General features: G+C 42.1%; 1 protein-coding gene across 1 annotated transcript; it reads left to right on the forward strand.

The window, feature by feature from the left end:
- Positions 1 to 12,336: 12,336 nt before the first annotated feature.
- Positions 12,337 to 13,689, forward strand: LOC147988685 (homeobox-leucine zipper protein ROC5-like). The gene is made up of 3 exons (XM_087535508.1): positions 12,337 to 12,611; positions 12,692 to 12,802; positions 13,419 to 13,689. Exons 1-3 carry the CDS (start codon positions 12,337 to 12,339, stop codon positions 13,687 to 13,689), a joined length of 657 nt encoding a protein of 218 aa, XP_087391634.1.
- Positions 13,690 to 14,533: the final 844 nt, after the last annotated feature.

Raw genomic sequence — 14,533 nt, forward strand, 5'->3', positions numbered from 1 at the left:
GAGCCTTTAAATAAAGTACTTGAGTTGTAGAGTTTTGTTGTGATGCCATGTTGTATGTACTCATATCGGGCATATTGTGTGTATGATTGAAATGCTTGGTATGAGTGGGATCCGACAATCTAGTTGTTTATTCTTGGCAGCCTTTCTTATGGGGAAATGTAGTCTAGTGTTCCTCGAGCCATAGTAGTCCGCTACAGCCCGGTTCACCAGAGTCCTGCTAGCCCAGCACTACTGTTTAGGACACTTGACTGGCCGGCATGTGTTTCACTTCGTCCCTATGTCTGTCCCTTCGGGGAAATGTCACGCGGTGACCTCCGGAGTCCTGCCTAGCCTGCTACAGCCCGGAATCCCCGGAGTCCTGTTAGCCCAGTGCTACAGCCCGGAATCACTCGTTGATGACCGAAATGCTCGATGTTATTCATGTATGCCTGTCTCCATAGGTCTGTGCCGCTTTGGGTTCACGACTAGCCATGTCGGCCCGGGTTCTCTGTCATATGGATGCTAGCGACACTATCATATACGTGAGCCAAAAGGCGCAAACGGTCCCGGGCCATGGTAAGGCGTCACCCATGGGATACCGTGCGTGAGGCCGCAAAGTGATATGAGGTGTTACCGGCCAGATCGATGTGACTTGGAATCGGGGTCCTGACACGAACCATAGACAGTACGAGGCCCGACGGAGGCGGATACCAAAACCATCGCACTATATAATAACAAACAATAATAAAAGCAAGAAAATGCGATCATAATTGCAACCAAGGTAACAATGGATATAAATCACACAAGTAAGACTTTTTTCTTTTAGAAAGACGATAAGCACAAGAGGCTCACCACGGTGGTGCCGGCGACGAGATTGGCGCAGGTGATCGACGGCAGTGAAGACGGGGACGGGACATGACGTTCAGCTAAACCTAGACAAATGTTGAGGAAAATGGAGCTTGGAGGTCGAGCTTGGAGAGGTGAAAGCTTAAGTAGTGTGGCTCGGGCATTTCATCGAACACCTCATGTGCATAGGAGGTGAGCTAGAGCACCACAAACCTCTCCCACGGTCGGCCAAAAAAATAGAGTAGTGAGCGGGCCGAGGGTATATATAGGCTTATTTTTAGTCACAGTTGGTGGCTAGAACCAAGACCAACCGCGAACCAAGACCAATGGATGTGGGCCAGGAGCGAGGCCCATTTGTCCCGGTTCGTGTCTGGAACCGGGACCAACGGGTCCAGACGAACCGGGACCAATGGCCCCGAGGCCTGGCAAGCCCCCTAGGTACACGATATAGGGTAACGCAGCAGAAAACAAAAATTTTCCAACCTACGCACCAGCCCAGGACCACTATGGAGACTGCATACATGGTTTGATCTTTTTCGTTACCGACTCGTAGCGCAGCGGGAAGTAGAGTCGATGACGATCGGCGGTGCAGATCCCCGCAGCTAGGATTTACAACCTCCCAACCGCGAGGATGTATACCCTCATCTGTTCCTCAGACAGCCCTCCGGGAGGCGGTCGAACAGCCCCCCGGACGGTGTCGTGGACAGCCCTTTGGGAGGACCTTCGAAACTCGAACGGTCACTCGGACAGCCCTTTGGGAGGACCTTCGAAACTCGGACGGTCACACGGACAGCCCTTCGGGAGGCACTCACGAACTAAGACCGAAACTACGATCTCTCTACAGAGTTGCACACATACGGTGTCATCTATCTGGCAGGGCTTCACCGTCCAGAACTAGTTCCCACCGGAACCCAGACAGACTTTCGGTTCTAAGAAACTATTTCGCTGGGAGGGAGAGAAGCCAGATCATTGCATGGCACTTGTATGTGAGAAGGGATGAGTGTGGAGGGCTGGCCCTCCACCTGTATTTATAGGAAATCCCAAGGGGTAGGGTAGTTTCACACAAAAACCCAAAATGCACATGAATGAAGTCCTTCCACAAGGACCTAGGAGTGAAACCAAGGAACAAGAGGGTCCCCAAGGGGGGATACCCCTTGTGGCCGGCCACACCTCCATGAGGGGCCCAAAAAATGGCTCCTATCCATCCATGTCATCCCCAAGATCTTTTGGAGCAAAGCCCCAAAAGGTGGCTTTCCAGAAAGTAACCACAAAGCTGATTTTCACAATTCACGACGACATTTTTCAGCGTCCGTTCGAACTGAAAATATTTATGTGGGCTTAGAACATTTCCAGTACCCACCAAAATGATTTTCAACGTGTCCCGAAACAATTCCGGTTTAGTGATTTTCATCCGCGAAAAGCATCTGAAGTGGTTCCAGCAGCTCCGGAGCATATCCGGTTATTATCCCGAAAAATTCGAGAAAGCTTCCAGAATGATTCTGGCACCCTCCAAGAATTATCAGGCATGTGCTGAAACCAATTTGACTTAATGGTATCCCCTGAAACAACTTTTTAGTTTCATCGAAACTCATCTGATGACCTCTCTCTGCGGAACCTTTTCCGCTGTCCGAAACTTTTCCGGTGTCCGAAACATTTTTGGTGATTTTCTCTCAGACTCCTTGTCTAGTATTCAGCAGATAGATGACCCTTAAGCGTGTGACCCTATAGGTTCGGTGAAGTATAGACATGACCCGGAACCCCTTCCGATCAATGATCAACATCGGAGCCGTGGACACCCATATTGACCCCTATACCCACACGAATAAATATTCAAGTGAACCTCCAGTTGCAGTAAGCTATTCCTGTTGCCTCGCGATATGTCACAAACACCCGAGGTGAGATTTGTTGCATCCCCGTGGACGAACCATTTGTCCACCATGCAAGTTACCTCGTTACCGGTTTTGTTCTCTTTTCTCGTTTCCGTGTTCCGGCATCCCAGTGATCAAATCACAATGTGTCTGGCCAAACGATGATGGATACCGTAACACTGAGAGGGCCCAGAGATATCTCTCCATCGTCGGAGGAGCAAATCCCAATCTTGAGCTATTAAGTTACTTGACATACTTTCCCATGAACCCGTAAGCCGCCGTAATAGCCATCCAGTTACGGATGACGCTTAACAAACCCCTAAGTTCGTGAATCAAGCATGAAGGAACTCGATACTCTCATGGTCTGAGGAATCATGCAAACGTTAACCATCTCTGTGTTATTAACCATTAACTTATGACGAATGTATCGCATAGCATAACATCAATCGGGTCGATTCAACACAAATGTTCTGCTAACATTGTGCCCTCAAAATTGTTGGCATAGACATGCCCATGATCAGGAAAACAGAACCATCATGCAACACTTGAGCTAGTCTTAGAGGCCAGACTAGGAATACATTTTATCGTTTATTATTGCACACGTGCATATGAGTCTTCCTCCGAGCCTCATTTTATTTGCAGACTCGGGAACCATAGCAGTTATAGCATGGAACATAAACCTAATTATGAACAGGGAGATAATCAATAACATGTATTATTGCCTCTAGGGCATATCTCCTACAGACTCCCACTTGCACTAGAGTCAATAATCTAGTTAATGCTAATGCACTTTACACCTGTGGCACACTGGTGTAAATATGCTTCGCTTGTGGTATAGCCTGATGTCCAACAGATCTCACGACTTCAGCTCCGTGTGTATCTTTGCATATCCTAGCGTTTTCACGCTTTCACAAAATTCATATTTTGTGTGGACTTGGCTTTGTATGTATGTGAATCACAGGTCGAACCTGGATTCCTCAGACTGAGTTAGAGAGCAACTACCTGCAGTAGTGTCCCATTGACAAAAGCCATCTTGGAACCATACTAAGTTTATGAATGAACTATATGATTCAACATCTTGTTTGTCGCTTCTAAAGCGTCAACATACTTAGCCCTTGTTATAGAAATTGCCACAGTATATTGTTTGGAACGATTTCAAACTACCGTGCCACCATATTGTGTATCACACAAATACCCTTAATTTAAATCGAAAATCGCATGGAGCATTGATGAAGACTGTATCAATGTAATTACTTACAACGAGCACTTTCATAATCTCTACTTGCGAGAAAACATGTCATCAGTACTACTCTGGTACTAAATGACATCTTTCACTGTTGTCCTATGATCAGTACCTTTGACCACTTTGGTATCTATACTCACAACACCTTTGGAGTATCGGACATATCGGGTTGTTTTACATACCATGGAATACATGATTAATCCAAAACACGAAGGTGAGTGGAATCTCCATCATGTATTTTACTCATCAGTGTTTTGGGACACCGAGTCTTGTAAAAACTCCTTCCATGTGACTTCGGCAAGAATCACTCCTTGTTGTTTTAAATGCTAAAAGGTTTTAGCATCTTGTCAATATGTATTCATTGCTTAGCCCCATTAGGTAAATCTATCCCCATAGATCATCATGCCTAATATTGAGGCTATTTAGCCTAAGCACTTCATCGAAAAACTATTTTCAAATGAAGTCCTAATTTGTGTCAAGGAATTTATTTCCAATTACCAATGTGTCAAGCACACAAGGTTTTTTGAAATATTATTGCGCTCCCACTTACTTTCTTGAATTACAAGCATCTTCATTACCCATTGATGAAGTCAAAACCCCTTTTGACCATTTCATCAAAACACGAAGATTCCAACTCCATTTTGCTCTCTTCTGTCCATCGCTGGAACTCTGAAGTTTGCATACCTACTAGCATCCTTTGGATCAACAAATTACTTTGGACTGTATCACATAAAAGTCCTAGGTTTCATTTCCATCAGATGGAAATCCTTTTGTTATCCATGTATCATCTCTCAAGATTGAAATATGTATTAATTGCTAGTTCAACCCGAACCGACTTTAAGCATCTCTACGGTGAGACAATCTCATTGTAGTCAACTCCTTGAACTTGTTATTGCAACAAGTCGAGCTTTATGGATAAAACATTTTTATCCGTTATGAGTTTTAAGTTCCATAAATATTCGATAGACTCTAAGTCTTCCGAAAGGTGTATCAAGGTTTTAATCTTGAATCACTTATATGGAAACTAACTCGGGTTGTATTGGCATTTAGCCAATTCCGGAGTCAAGGCCCATCAACGCTTCCTTGTGTATCGTAGGTATATTGTTGTCTAACAACAATATCTTGTTTGCGCACCTGAGAGGTTTGCACGAGCTTTGCCTACGTGGTTCAGCTGCAAGTTCGACCGAAGTCCATACATTTTATTGTAGAGACTTCCGTATCAGTCGCAGTAGGAAACGTTGGAATTACTTCCAAGGTTCCTTTCCTTTGACCTGATGACGAAGATACTGTTATCTCGTCGAGTTTGCATTGTCCTCCCACTCACCCTTTTTGAAAGAACCATTCTCTTTAAAAGCATACTGTTTCGTGGCAAAACTATTTGCCTCGGTATAGTGAGGGAGGAATACCCAATTGCTTGGGATAACCTACAAAGTAGCACTTGTCTGATTTGGAATAGGTTTGTAACCTTTACACAAACCCCATATTCCAAATGTTAAGAAAAGATATAACATGGTTGGGCGTACCATACCATGGTGTCATTTCAACAGACCCGATGGAGCTCTTTTCAGTGTAAAAGCCGCAGTCTCTAAAGCATCACTCTTTTAAAAGGGATAATGGCAAATTATTTTATGTCATCTTTGATCTTACCATGTCATAAATGGTTTGATTACATCCTAACAGACTTTCCACTTTGCAGTGGTGTTCTGGGAAGTGCAAGTTATGAAACCCCTTTCACAACTCATCAGACATTCGCTAAACTTGTAACTCGGATATTCCTTTCTGCAATCAAATTGTAGAAACATAATTTCCTTGTTACAATAACTTCTACTTCATTTTTGAAAACCTTTCGAATGATTTCAAAATAACCATACTTACGTCTCATCAAGCAAATATCCATATATCTACTTGAGTCATTTCTGAAGATATATAAATCCACTACTTGCAACAACATTTATTGAACTACACACATCAAAATGTATGATCACCAATAAGTTTGTTGCTCATTCCTTATGGCATGTGAACGGTATTTCAGTCACTTCACTTTTTGGAGGAAAGTTGCAAGTGTCAGATGATTCAAAATCAAAAAGACTTCAAAATCCATCATAATGGAATTTTCCATGCGGGTTTCTCCAATGTGACCAAATGTAGTGCCACACTTGTGTGGTATTCTTTCAGTCTTGCGACATTTAGCGTCAGTGTTACGGATGTATCATATTAACATCAATATTCATAACATACATCCCATCTGGATGGAAGCATGGCCCTTCATGTTATTCACAATACTTAACAACAATTGTTGTTTTTATGAACAACTGTTTTGCAACAAACATTGTGCAATGGGCTAGAGTGTATGAAACTCTAAAATGAATTATGAAAGTAAACCTAGAGGTATTGTATTATTATCAATATTCATAACATACATCTCATTCATAATGAAAGTATGGCCCTTGTGTTATTCATAACATCGAACATAAAAAGTTCTCTTATGAACAACCTTCTTGCAAGATACCTTATGCAATGGGCTAGAGTTTGTAAAACTCTAAATGAATTATGAAAATAAATACATATGGCAATACACCGATGGAAGGTATAGTAACATTTACTATGTTCCCTGTGTATACCTTAACCTCATTTCTGGCTAGTCTTTTTACGCCATAGTAGCTCTTACATTGATTCGTAACAGAATGCAATCGATTAGGTATCTTTGTGATTAACTCACAATACCCAAGAATTAGTGATTAACATGTTTAACCATAATTCCCAAGAACTATATCTTTGACCAGCCTACTATACATCAAAAACTTGTATGACATTCATACATGAGCTGGATATTCCAGTCATCTTTCTTTCTGCCTTTATACTTCTAACAGTTTAACTTTTAGTATTTCTCTTACTCGCAAAAGAAGCACCCAACTTAAGAGTGGCGTTAGCCCCGGACTTCCTAGGCGTGTAAGTCATACTAACACCCTTTGGACACTTCCTTTCTCTTTAAGTTGTTGTTTTATTCACCTTTCATTATATGACAGGCGTTCTTCTGGATCCCTTTCCCAACAGTCAAATGCATAGTGAACACTTTTACTAATACTTGCAAACAAACATTACTTTGTTTGTATCTGAAAATAATTTTCAGTTCCATGAATATCATATAACTATCCCAACTTTCGAAGTTTGGGTTTCATGGAAGCAAACATATTTCACTTGACCGTAACAGAATTCTAGCTTTTGGATCGAAGGACGAGAGTCACATGATCCATAGCATTAGCGGGAGGATACGGAAAGCATGCGATAGGACAAAGTCCTTCTCGGCACTCTTGAGGACAATCCTCACATTACGTTACCAACCGTAAAGTTTTAACCAGATATTTAACAGCTATTCAATTTTAATAGGGAGGGTGGAAACGCGAGCCATTATTCTATAACTATTAGGCAAATAACACTTTAGACAATGTTCACAATTAATTGCACTAAGAATTAAACAAGTTAATTCAACAGTGCGCTCCCACTCAAATCAATATCTCTCATAATTGATCGTGAGTGATTCAAGATCCGCATTTTAATTCAATGCCATTGGTGTAACACCACTGATGATGAAAATCTCAACCGGTAGGCCAACTTGCCAATCACATCTCTATGTCACTCTTGTTCATCTTTCGTTGCGTGTGTTCCGAGCTCACGACGGTCATGCCTGAACGTCAAGACAACCAAGTGATCTCGCTGCGAGGTCTCAACTCACCCACCTCACACTTCTCTAATCGTTCGTACCCGTGTGACACGGCGCACCCCGAAAAGATAGGTGCCGTGACGGTGCTACACTTGGGAGAACACTAACTACTTGATATTTTTGTGAGAGATCACCCTAATAAAAAGCGACTACGGCGCAATCAAGAAGGGTGCATCAAAGGGATAAACATCTCAGGCAATTCATAATTAGCATGATATGGTATAGCCCTTTCTGACGGAGAAGTCTTTCATTTCTTCGTCTTCGGCACTCGCGTCGGTGTTCACCTTCGCGAAGATTGCCACCACCTTGTCGATGCACTAGATAATATTGCTATCTCTATAGCTAATAAAATAATGCATTACAACAAGGTTGACACGCAGGTCATTTAAAGTGCAATCATATGGCTCCAGCCATCATGCCGAATCATGACACGTAGGTCATGTTAATCAATTTACATTATATAGCCATCTCATACATAATCAAATTATTATGAGCACTGCTATACCACATCATATGCACATGCAAACCCTCCTGCAAAACCAAGTTAGACGTCTCTAATCGGTTCATGCAAAAGATTATCTTACGTGGCTTCTAAGGTTTTGACATAAGCCGCGGCTACCAACGTTTTATCATCAAGTATGATTATTCAAGTTGCTAGATTAACATCTCGGGGTGTGTGAAACACGAGATAATTAAATCTCGAGCCCCATACTAAACTTCGTCATACGCATGACCCCCGTGCAGATCATATCTACAATGCCCTTTCATCTACGAATTTCATCTTTCTTTTGACTACGGCAGAACCCAAAGAACTGATAGCACTTCCATGATCAATCAGGATCATGGATTGCCAGAACTTTGTCAAATTCCACCATGCTGTCTCGAGATTGAGCAAACGCAAATTCTAGGGAAGTAAGAAGAACGTCGGATAACAGATTTCCTCTGTCACCCGCATAAATAATTTTCAGCAATAGATCTCATCTACCACCTAATTATATTATGCAATACCCATACATCTCCATGTATTCTAGATCGAAACCTGCATCTACGCATAGCACGGCTCTTGATGCCACTATAGGGTAACGCAGCAGAAAACAAAAATTTTCCAACCTACGCACCAGCCCAGGACCACTATTGAGACTGCATACATGGTTTGATCTTTTTCGTTACCGACTCGTAGCGCAGCGGGAAGTAGAGTCGATGACGATCGGCGGTGCAGATCCCCGCAGCTAGGATTTACAACCTCCCAACCGCGAGGATGTATACCCTCATCTGTTCCTCAGACAGCCCTTTGGGAGGACCTTCGAAACTCGAACGGTCACTCGGACAGCCCTTTGGGAGGACCTTTGAAACTCGGACGGTCACACGGACAGCCCTTCGGGAGGCACTCATGAACTAAGACCGAAACTAAGATCTCTCTACAGAGTTGCACACATACGGTGTCATCTATCCGGCAGGGCTTCGCCGTCCAGAACTAGTTCCCACCGGAACCCAGACAGCCTTTCGGCTCTACGAAACTATTTTGCTGGGAGGGAGAGAGAAGCCAGATCATTGCATGGCACTTGTATGTGAGAAGGGATGAGTGTGGAGGGCTGCCCCTCCACCTCTATTTATAGGAAATCCCAAGGGGTAGGGTAGTTTCACACAAAAACCCAAAATGCACATGAATGAAGTCCTTCCACAAGGACCTAGGAGTGAAACCAAGGAACAAGAGGGTCCCCAAGGGGGATACCCCATGTGGCCGGCCACACCTCCATGAGGGGCCCAAAAAATGGCTCCTATCCATCCATGTCATCCCCAAGATCTTTTGGAGCAAAGCCCCGAAAGGTGGCTTTCTATAAAGTAACCATAAAGCTGAATTTCACTATTCACGACGACATTTTTCAGCGTCCGTTCGAACTGAAAATATTTATGTGGGCTTAGAACATTTCCAGTACCCACCAAAATGATTTTTAACGTGTTCCGAAACAATTCCGGTTTAGTGATTTTCATCTGCGAAAAGCATTTGAAGTGGTTCCGGCAGCTCCGGAGCATATCCGGTTATTATCCCAGAAAATTCCAGAAAGCTTCCAGAATGATTCTGGCACCCTCCAAGAATTATCAGGCATGTGCCGAAACCAATTTGACTTAATGGTATCCCCTGAAACAACTTTTCCGGTGACCTCTCTCTGCGGAACCTTTTCCGGTGTCCGAAACATTTTTGGTGATTTTCTCTCAGACTCCTTGTCTAGTATTCAGCAGATAGATGACCCTTAAGCGTGTGACCCTATAGGTTCGGTGAAGTATAGACATGACCCGGAACCCCTTCCGATCAATGATCAACATCGGAGCCGTGGACACCTATATTGACCCCTATACCCAGACGAATAAATATTCGAGTGAACCTCCAGTTGCAGTGAGCTATTCCTGTTGCCTCGCGATATGTCACAAACACCCGAGGTAAGATTTGTTGCATCCCCGTGGACGAACCATTTGTCCACCATGCAAGTTACCTCGTTAACGGGTTTGTTCTCTTTTCTCGTTTCCGTGTTCCGGCATCCCAGTGATCAAATCACACTGTGTCTGGCCAGACGATGATGGATACCGTAACACCGAGAGGGCCCAGAGATATCTCTCCATCGTCGGAGGAGCAAATCCCAATCTCGAGCTATTAAGTTACTTGACATACTTTCCCATGAACCCGTAAGCCGCCGTAATAGCCATCCAGTTACGGATGACGTTTAACAAACCCCTAAGTTCATGAATCAAGCATGAAGGAACTCGATACTCTCATGGTCTGAGGAATCATGCAAACGTTAACCATCTCTGTGTTATTAACCATTAACTTATGACGAATGTATCTCATAGCATAACATCAATCGGGTCGATTCAACACAAATGTTCTGCTAACATTGTGCCCTCAAAATTGTTGGCATAGACATGCCCATGATCAGGAAAACAGAACCATCATGCAACACTTGAGCTAGTCTTAGAGGCCAGACTAGGAATACATTTTATCGTTTATTATTCCACACGTGCATATGAGTCTTCCTCCGAGCCTCGTTTTATTTGCAGACTCGGGAACCAGAGCAGTTATAGCATGGAACATAAACCTAATTATGAACAGGGAGATAATCAATAACATTTATTATTGCCTCTAGGGCATATCTCCTAGAGAACCGGGACGTATGCCCCCATGAGTCCCAGTTCGTGACTGAACCGGGTCCAATGGGCTGGCCAGGCCTGGACCAAAGCCCTGTTTTTTACTAGTGATATAGGCCATGCCACAACATTCAAAATCCATGGTATGTGAGCCTTATATTTGGATGCAATTTATTGTTGGTGTTCTCTATTGTGTTGCCTTCATAGTTGATGAATAGACCGAAAAAATAAACATCTATATGTCGTATTGGCAGAAGAACCCTTTATGGATCTCAGTTGTTCTTTTCTATTGATAATCTGAACCACTAATTTCCTATTGTTTTAATAATATTATATATTTTTATGAATGTGCCGATATTAACTCCATAAATATGATTAATGAGTATTAATTATGACATATATATAATCCATGCCCTAATGGTAAAAAAGAATGATATCTGATTCTTCTCTTTTGATACAAGTTATTGCTTGCATTAATCATGGGTCGTGACACAAATTCCGCATGCTCCCCACGGCTTTAAATTCTGACGATTGTGGCTATTTTTTGCTGAATGAGTTTGATATCTCAGTAGGAACAAAACAGATTTGTGTCCTTGTTCGCCCATCGAAGTTCTAAGGAAGATGACTACCGAAGTCGACGGTATTTCTTGAAACCGTTCATCTAGTAATGGTTATACATTTATACTCTTGTTGTCCTTGGATCCACAGCTTGTGAAGTTCAGCACGGATACTCAGTGACATCTGTCATGACATGTATTCTTTGAAAGAAGTTAGATCCATGATGAAATGACTGGATACACTTAGAACGTAGATTTTCACCATTTTGCTTGGGAGATGCCAAGGATCTTGCTAGCATCTAGGCTAATCCTCCAAAGCTAAAATATAGGAGATAACATAAATCTGATAATATTCATAGATCTGATTGTACTATCATGCCTATAATACTATTATTTATGGCTAATATTATTTCCCACACATAGTAATATATCCCTTCTATAATTTGGAGGGCTAGTTGGTAACTTATTGTATTGTACGTAAGTCCACCTTATTTGAATATATCACTTATATGGAATCTGTAAATTGATCCCAATGTATATAAGGATCGGCTATTGTTCTCCAGGTAAGTATAAAAGAACCTGATGAGATGGGAAAGTAATAGTTTTGCATTGCTATGTAGGGCATATATGTTTTAAAATTATTGAAGTAATCAGGCGAAGATAATGATGAATATACTATCATGATACCAGGAAAGTATGTCAACATATATTTAGAGGGCAATTAAAGTCTACATGTTAACATCTAAACCGGTCCATGAAACTCATATAGATAAATTTAAGTTATTTTTAAAGTGAAGTACCATCCGACTAATGTAGGCACAAAAATCAAAATGTACTTTGAGATGTAGAGTTCTATATGATGTTTCCTTCTATGTGGTTTCGTTTTTCACTACTACATGTTTTTCCTTAAAATATTAGTTCATTGGTACCTTTAACTCTGTATATGGGAATAAACATGTTATTTCATGATAACAGATCAACATGGACGGGGAGTTCCCGCAATACAACAATGTTGTGCACAATGATTTTGACGTATTCATGCCAACTGAACACAACCATCTATTCCAGAACAACCATGATGATGAGATGTATGGTATGCTTGGAAGCACTGCCAATGCGGGAAAGATTGATAATGCCAGCAATGTTGCTGCAGACAAAGGAAACAACGACGTAGAGACCCATGGTGAGCAGAGGATGGAGACAAGGCACGCCAATTATCACCGTCTCCGCAGAGAACAAATCCAACAACTTGAAGCGTACAATACATACTCAATCAATCTTTCTTACCTATCGAAGATGATGTGTACTAATCTATTTTCATTAATATCATACGTAGTTTCTTCCGGGAATCCCCTTATCCAGATGAGAAACTCCGGAAGACCCTCAGCAAGAGGCTTGGCATGAGTGCCCAACACGTCATGTTCTGGTTCCAAAGCCATCGCAGCTCCCAGTAAGGTACATACAATTCTTTTCCATGTTGAATTACACGAGATTTCGCCACATGGGCCAGCTATGACACGCAGTTATGCAAGCTGTGCAGAAAATTAGTTTAAGCTCCAGCGAACATAGTATCATTGTTTGTCATCTGAATTCACAATGTAATGGGCGAGGCTTTTTGGTACTCTTGCCCCACAGAGCGAGATTTAAAAAAAATCAAGTTTATAAGATTCAAAAATATCTGAAAATAAACACACAAGTATATAGTGTGTGTAAACTTTCATATTGAAGTACATTTTGATGTGAGTTGTACAAAAGAATCATGTACTTTTATACTGAATAGTACATGTTCTAGACATACATTGTTTTGTTATTTTGTATAACTCGCTCAAAAATGTATTTCGCCACAAAACTTCACACACAAGTAGTATTCATCCATAGCTTTGGGCATATTGTTTTCTTCATTTTTTTAAATCAAATAATATTATTTTGGAATTTTTAAAATTTGAGTCCATGGAGCTCGAGCTCCATTAGCAATTTCTGCTATGTACTACTATATTACCCTCATGAGCATGGTGTCATACTCTTATAATAACCACTGAAATGATGCATACATGAAATTAATAAATGCAGGGCAAGACGGTGAGGCAGGAGGCCAGCAATCTTCAGTTAGAGAAGCAGATGCTAAATTCAGAAAGACAAGCCATCATATCGGCTATGCAAAATAGCACTTGCCTCAAATGCAGAGGGACAATTGTACAAACTCAGGATACATCAGAGCGCCGGCGCTTGTTCATGGAGAATCTGAAGCTCAAGGAAGAACTTCTGCTTGCCACCAAACATCTTAAAGAGGGTCTCCACCAAAATGGCATGTGGCCCTTATTGACCCGCAAATAACTACGCCGTCTTTGGTGTTCCCCAACGTTAATTCTGTCATCTGAACCCTGTTTTTGCTTGATTCCTCAGCTTGCAAATAATGTGCCTGTTAGATAATAACGAGAAATAAACGAGACACGAAAGACACGGATTTTTACGTGGAAACCCTTGCGGGAGAAAACCACGGACGCACGAAGGTGCAATCACTATGATGGAGGAGTATTACAAGCACGAGACGACAGGCCGTCTGAGGTGCGACTACATGGGGTATATATGAGGGGCAACACATAGGAGTCCTTGTAGGACAAGTAAACGAGTTGTACTCGTACGCGTCGGTACAAACGCAAAAGGCCCACACCGTATGTACTACGTCTAGTCCAATACGGTACTAGAATTTGGATCACAATTTAACAGTGCCTTGTTGTTGTGTGTTTGTACACAACTTGGCCGCTTATTTATTTCTTTCTGTAGGCTGTCATGGTTGCTTCGTGGGATGGCACGAGATCTATCAATCATGGCAGCAATGTAGGGATTGTGGAGTGAGTGGCTTTGGGATGGCATTGCCGTGAAGCTCAGTCCAATGCCCATCTTTATCTCTTTCAGTTTGTATCCAAACGGCTCAAGTTGAGTCAAATTAATTAGAAAAGAAGAAGCATAAAACCAGCAAATTGGATGTGATGCCAGAATTTTCTGTGTCTTCAAACATATCGCCTCGTGAGTGTTTCATTTATTGAGATACCTTTGTTAGTGGTCCTTTTTGGCGACGAAATGTAGTGTGTGAGCATTGATCACGTTCTGGAGCCTTGCTGGAAGTGGATCACAGTTGACATCCACCTCACAGACACCCTGGAGCATGGAGCTGTAG

This window comes from Triticum urartu, chromosome 1A (assembly GCF_056163025.1).
Source record: "Triticum urartu cultivar PI428250 chromosome 1A, HENAU_Tu73, whole genome shotgun sequence".
Lineage (NCBI taxonomy): Eukaryota > Viridiplantae > Streptophyta > Magnoliopsida > Poales > Poaceae > Triticum > Triticum urartu.

What these genes read in the sequence shown, in the direction of transcription:
- LOC147988685 (XM_087535508.1), top strand. Translation starts at nt 12,337, where the DNA reads ATGGACGGGGAGTTCCCGCAATACAACAATGTTGTGCACAATGATTTT. An exon ending in CAAATCCAACAACTTGAAGC is followed by an intron (nt 12,612 to 12,691) that starts GTACAATACATA and finishes TATCATACGTAG; the next exon opens with TTTCTTCCGGGAATCCCCTT. An exon ending in TTCCAAAGCCATCGCAGCTC is followed by an intron (nt 12,803 to 13,418) that starts CCAGTAAGGTAC and finishes ATGAAATTAATA; the next exon opens with AATGCAGGGCAAGACGGTGA.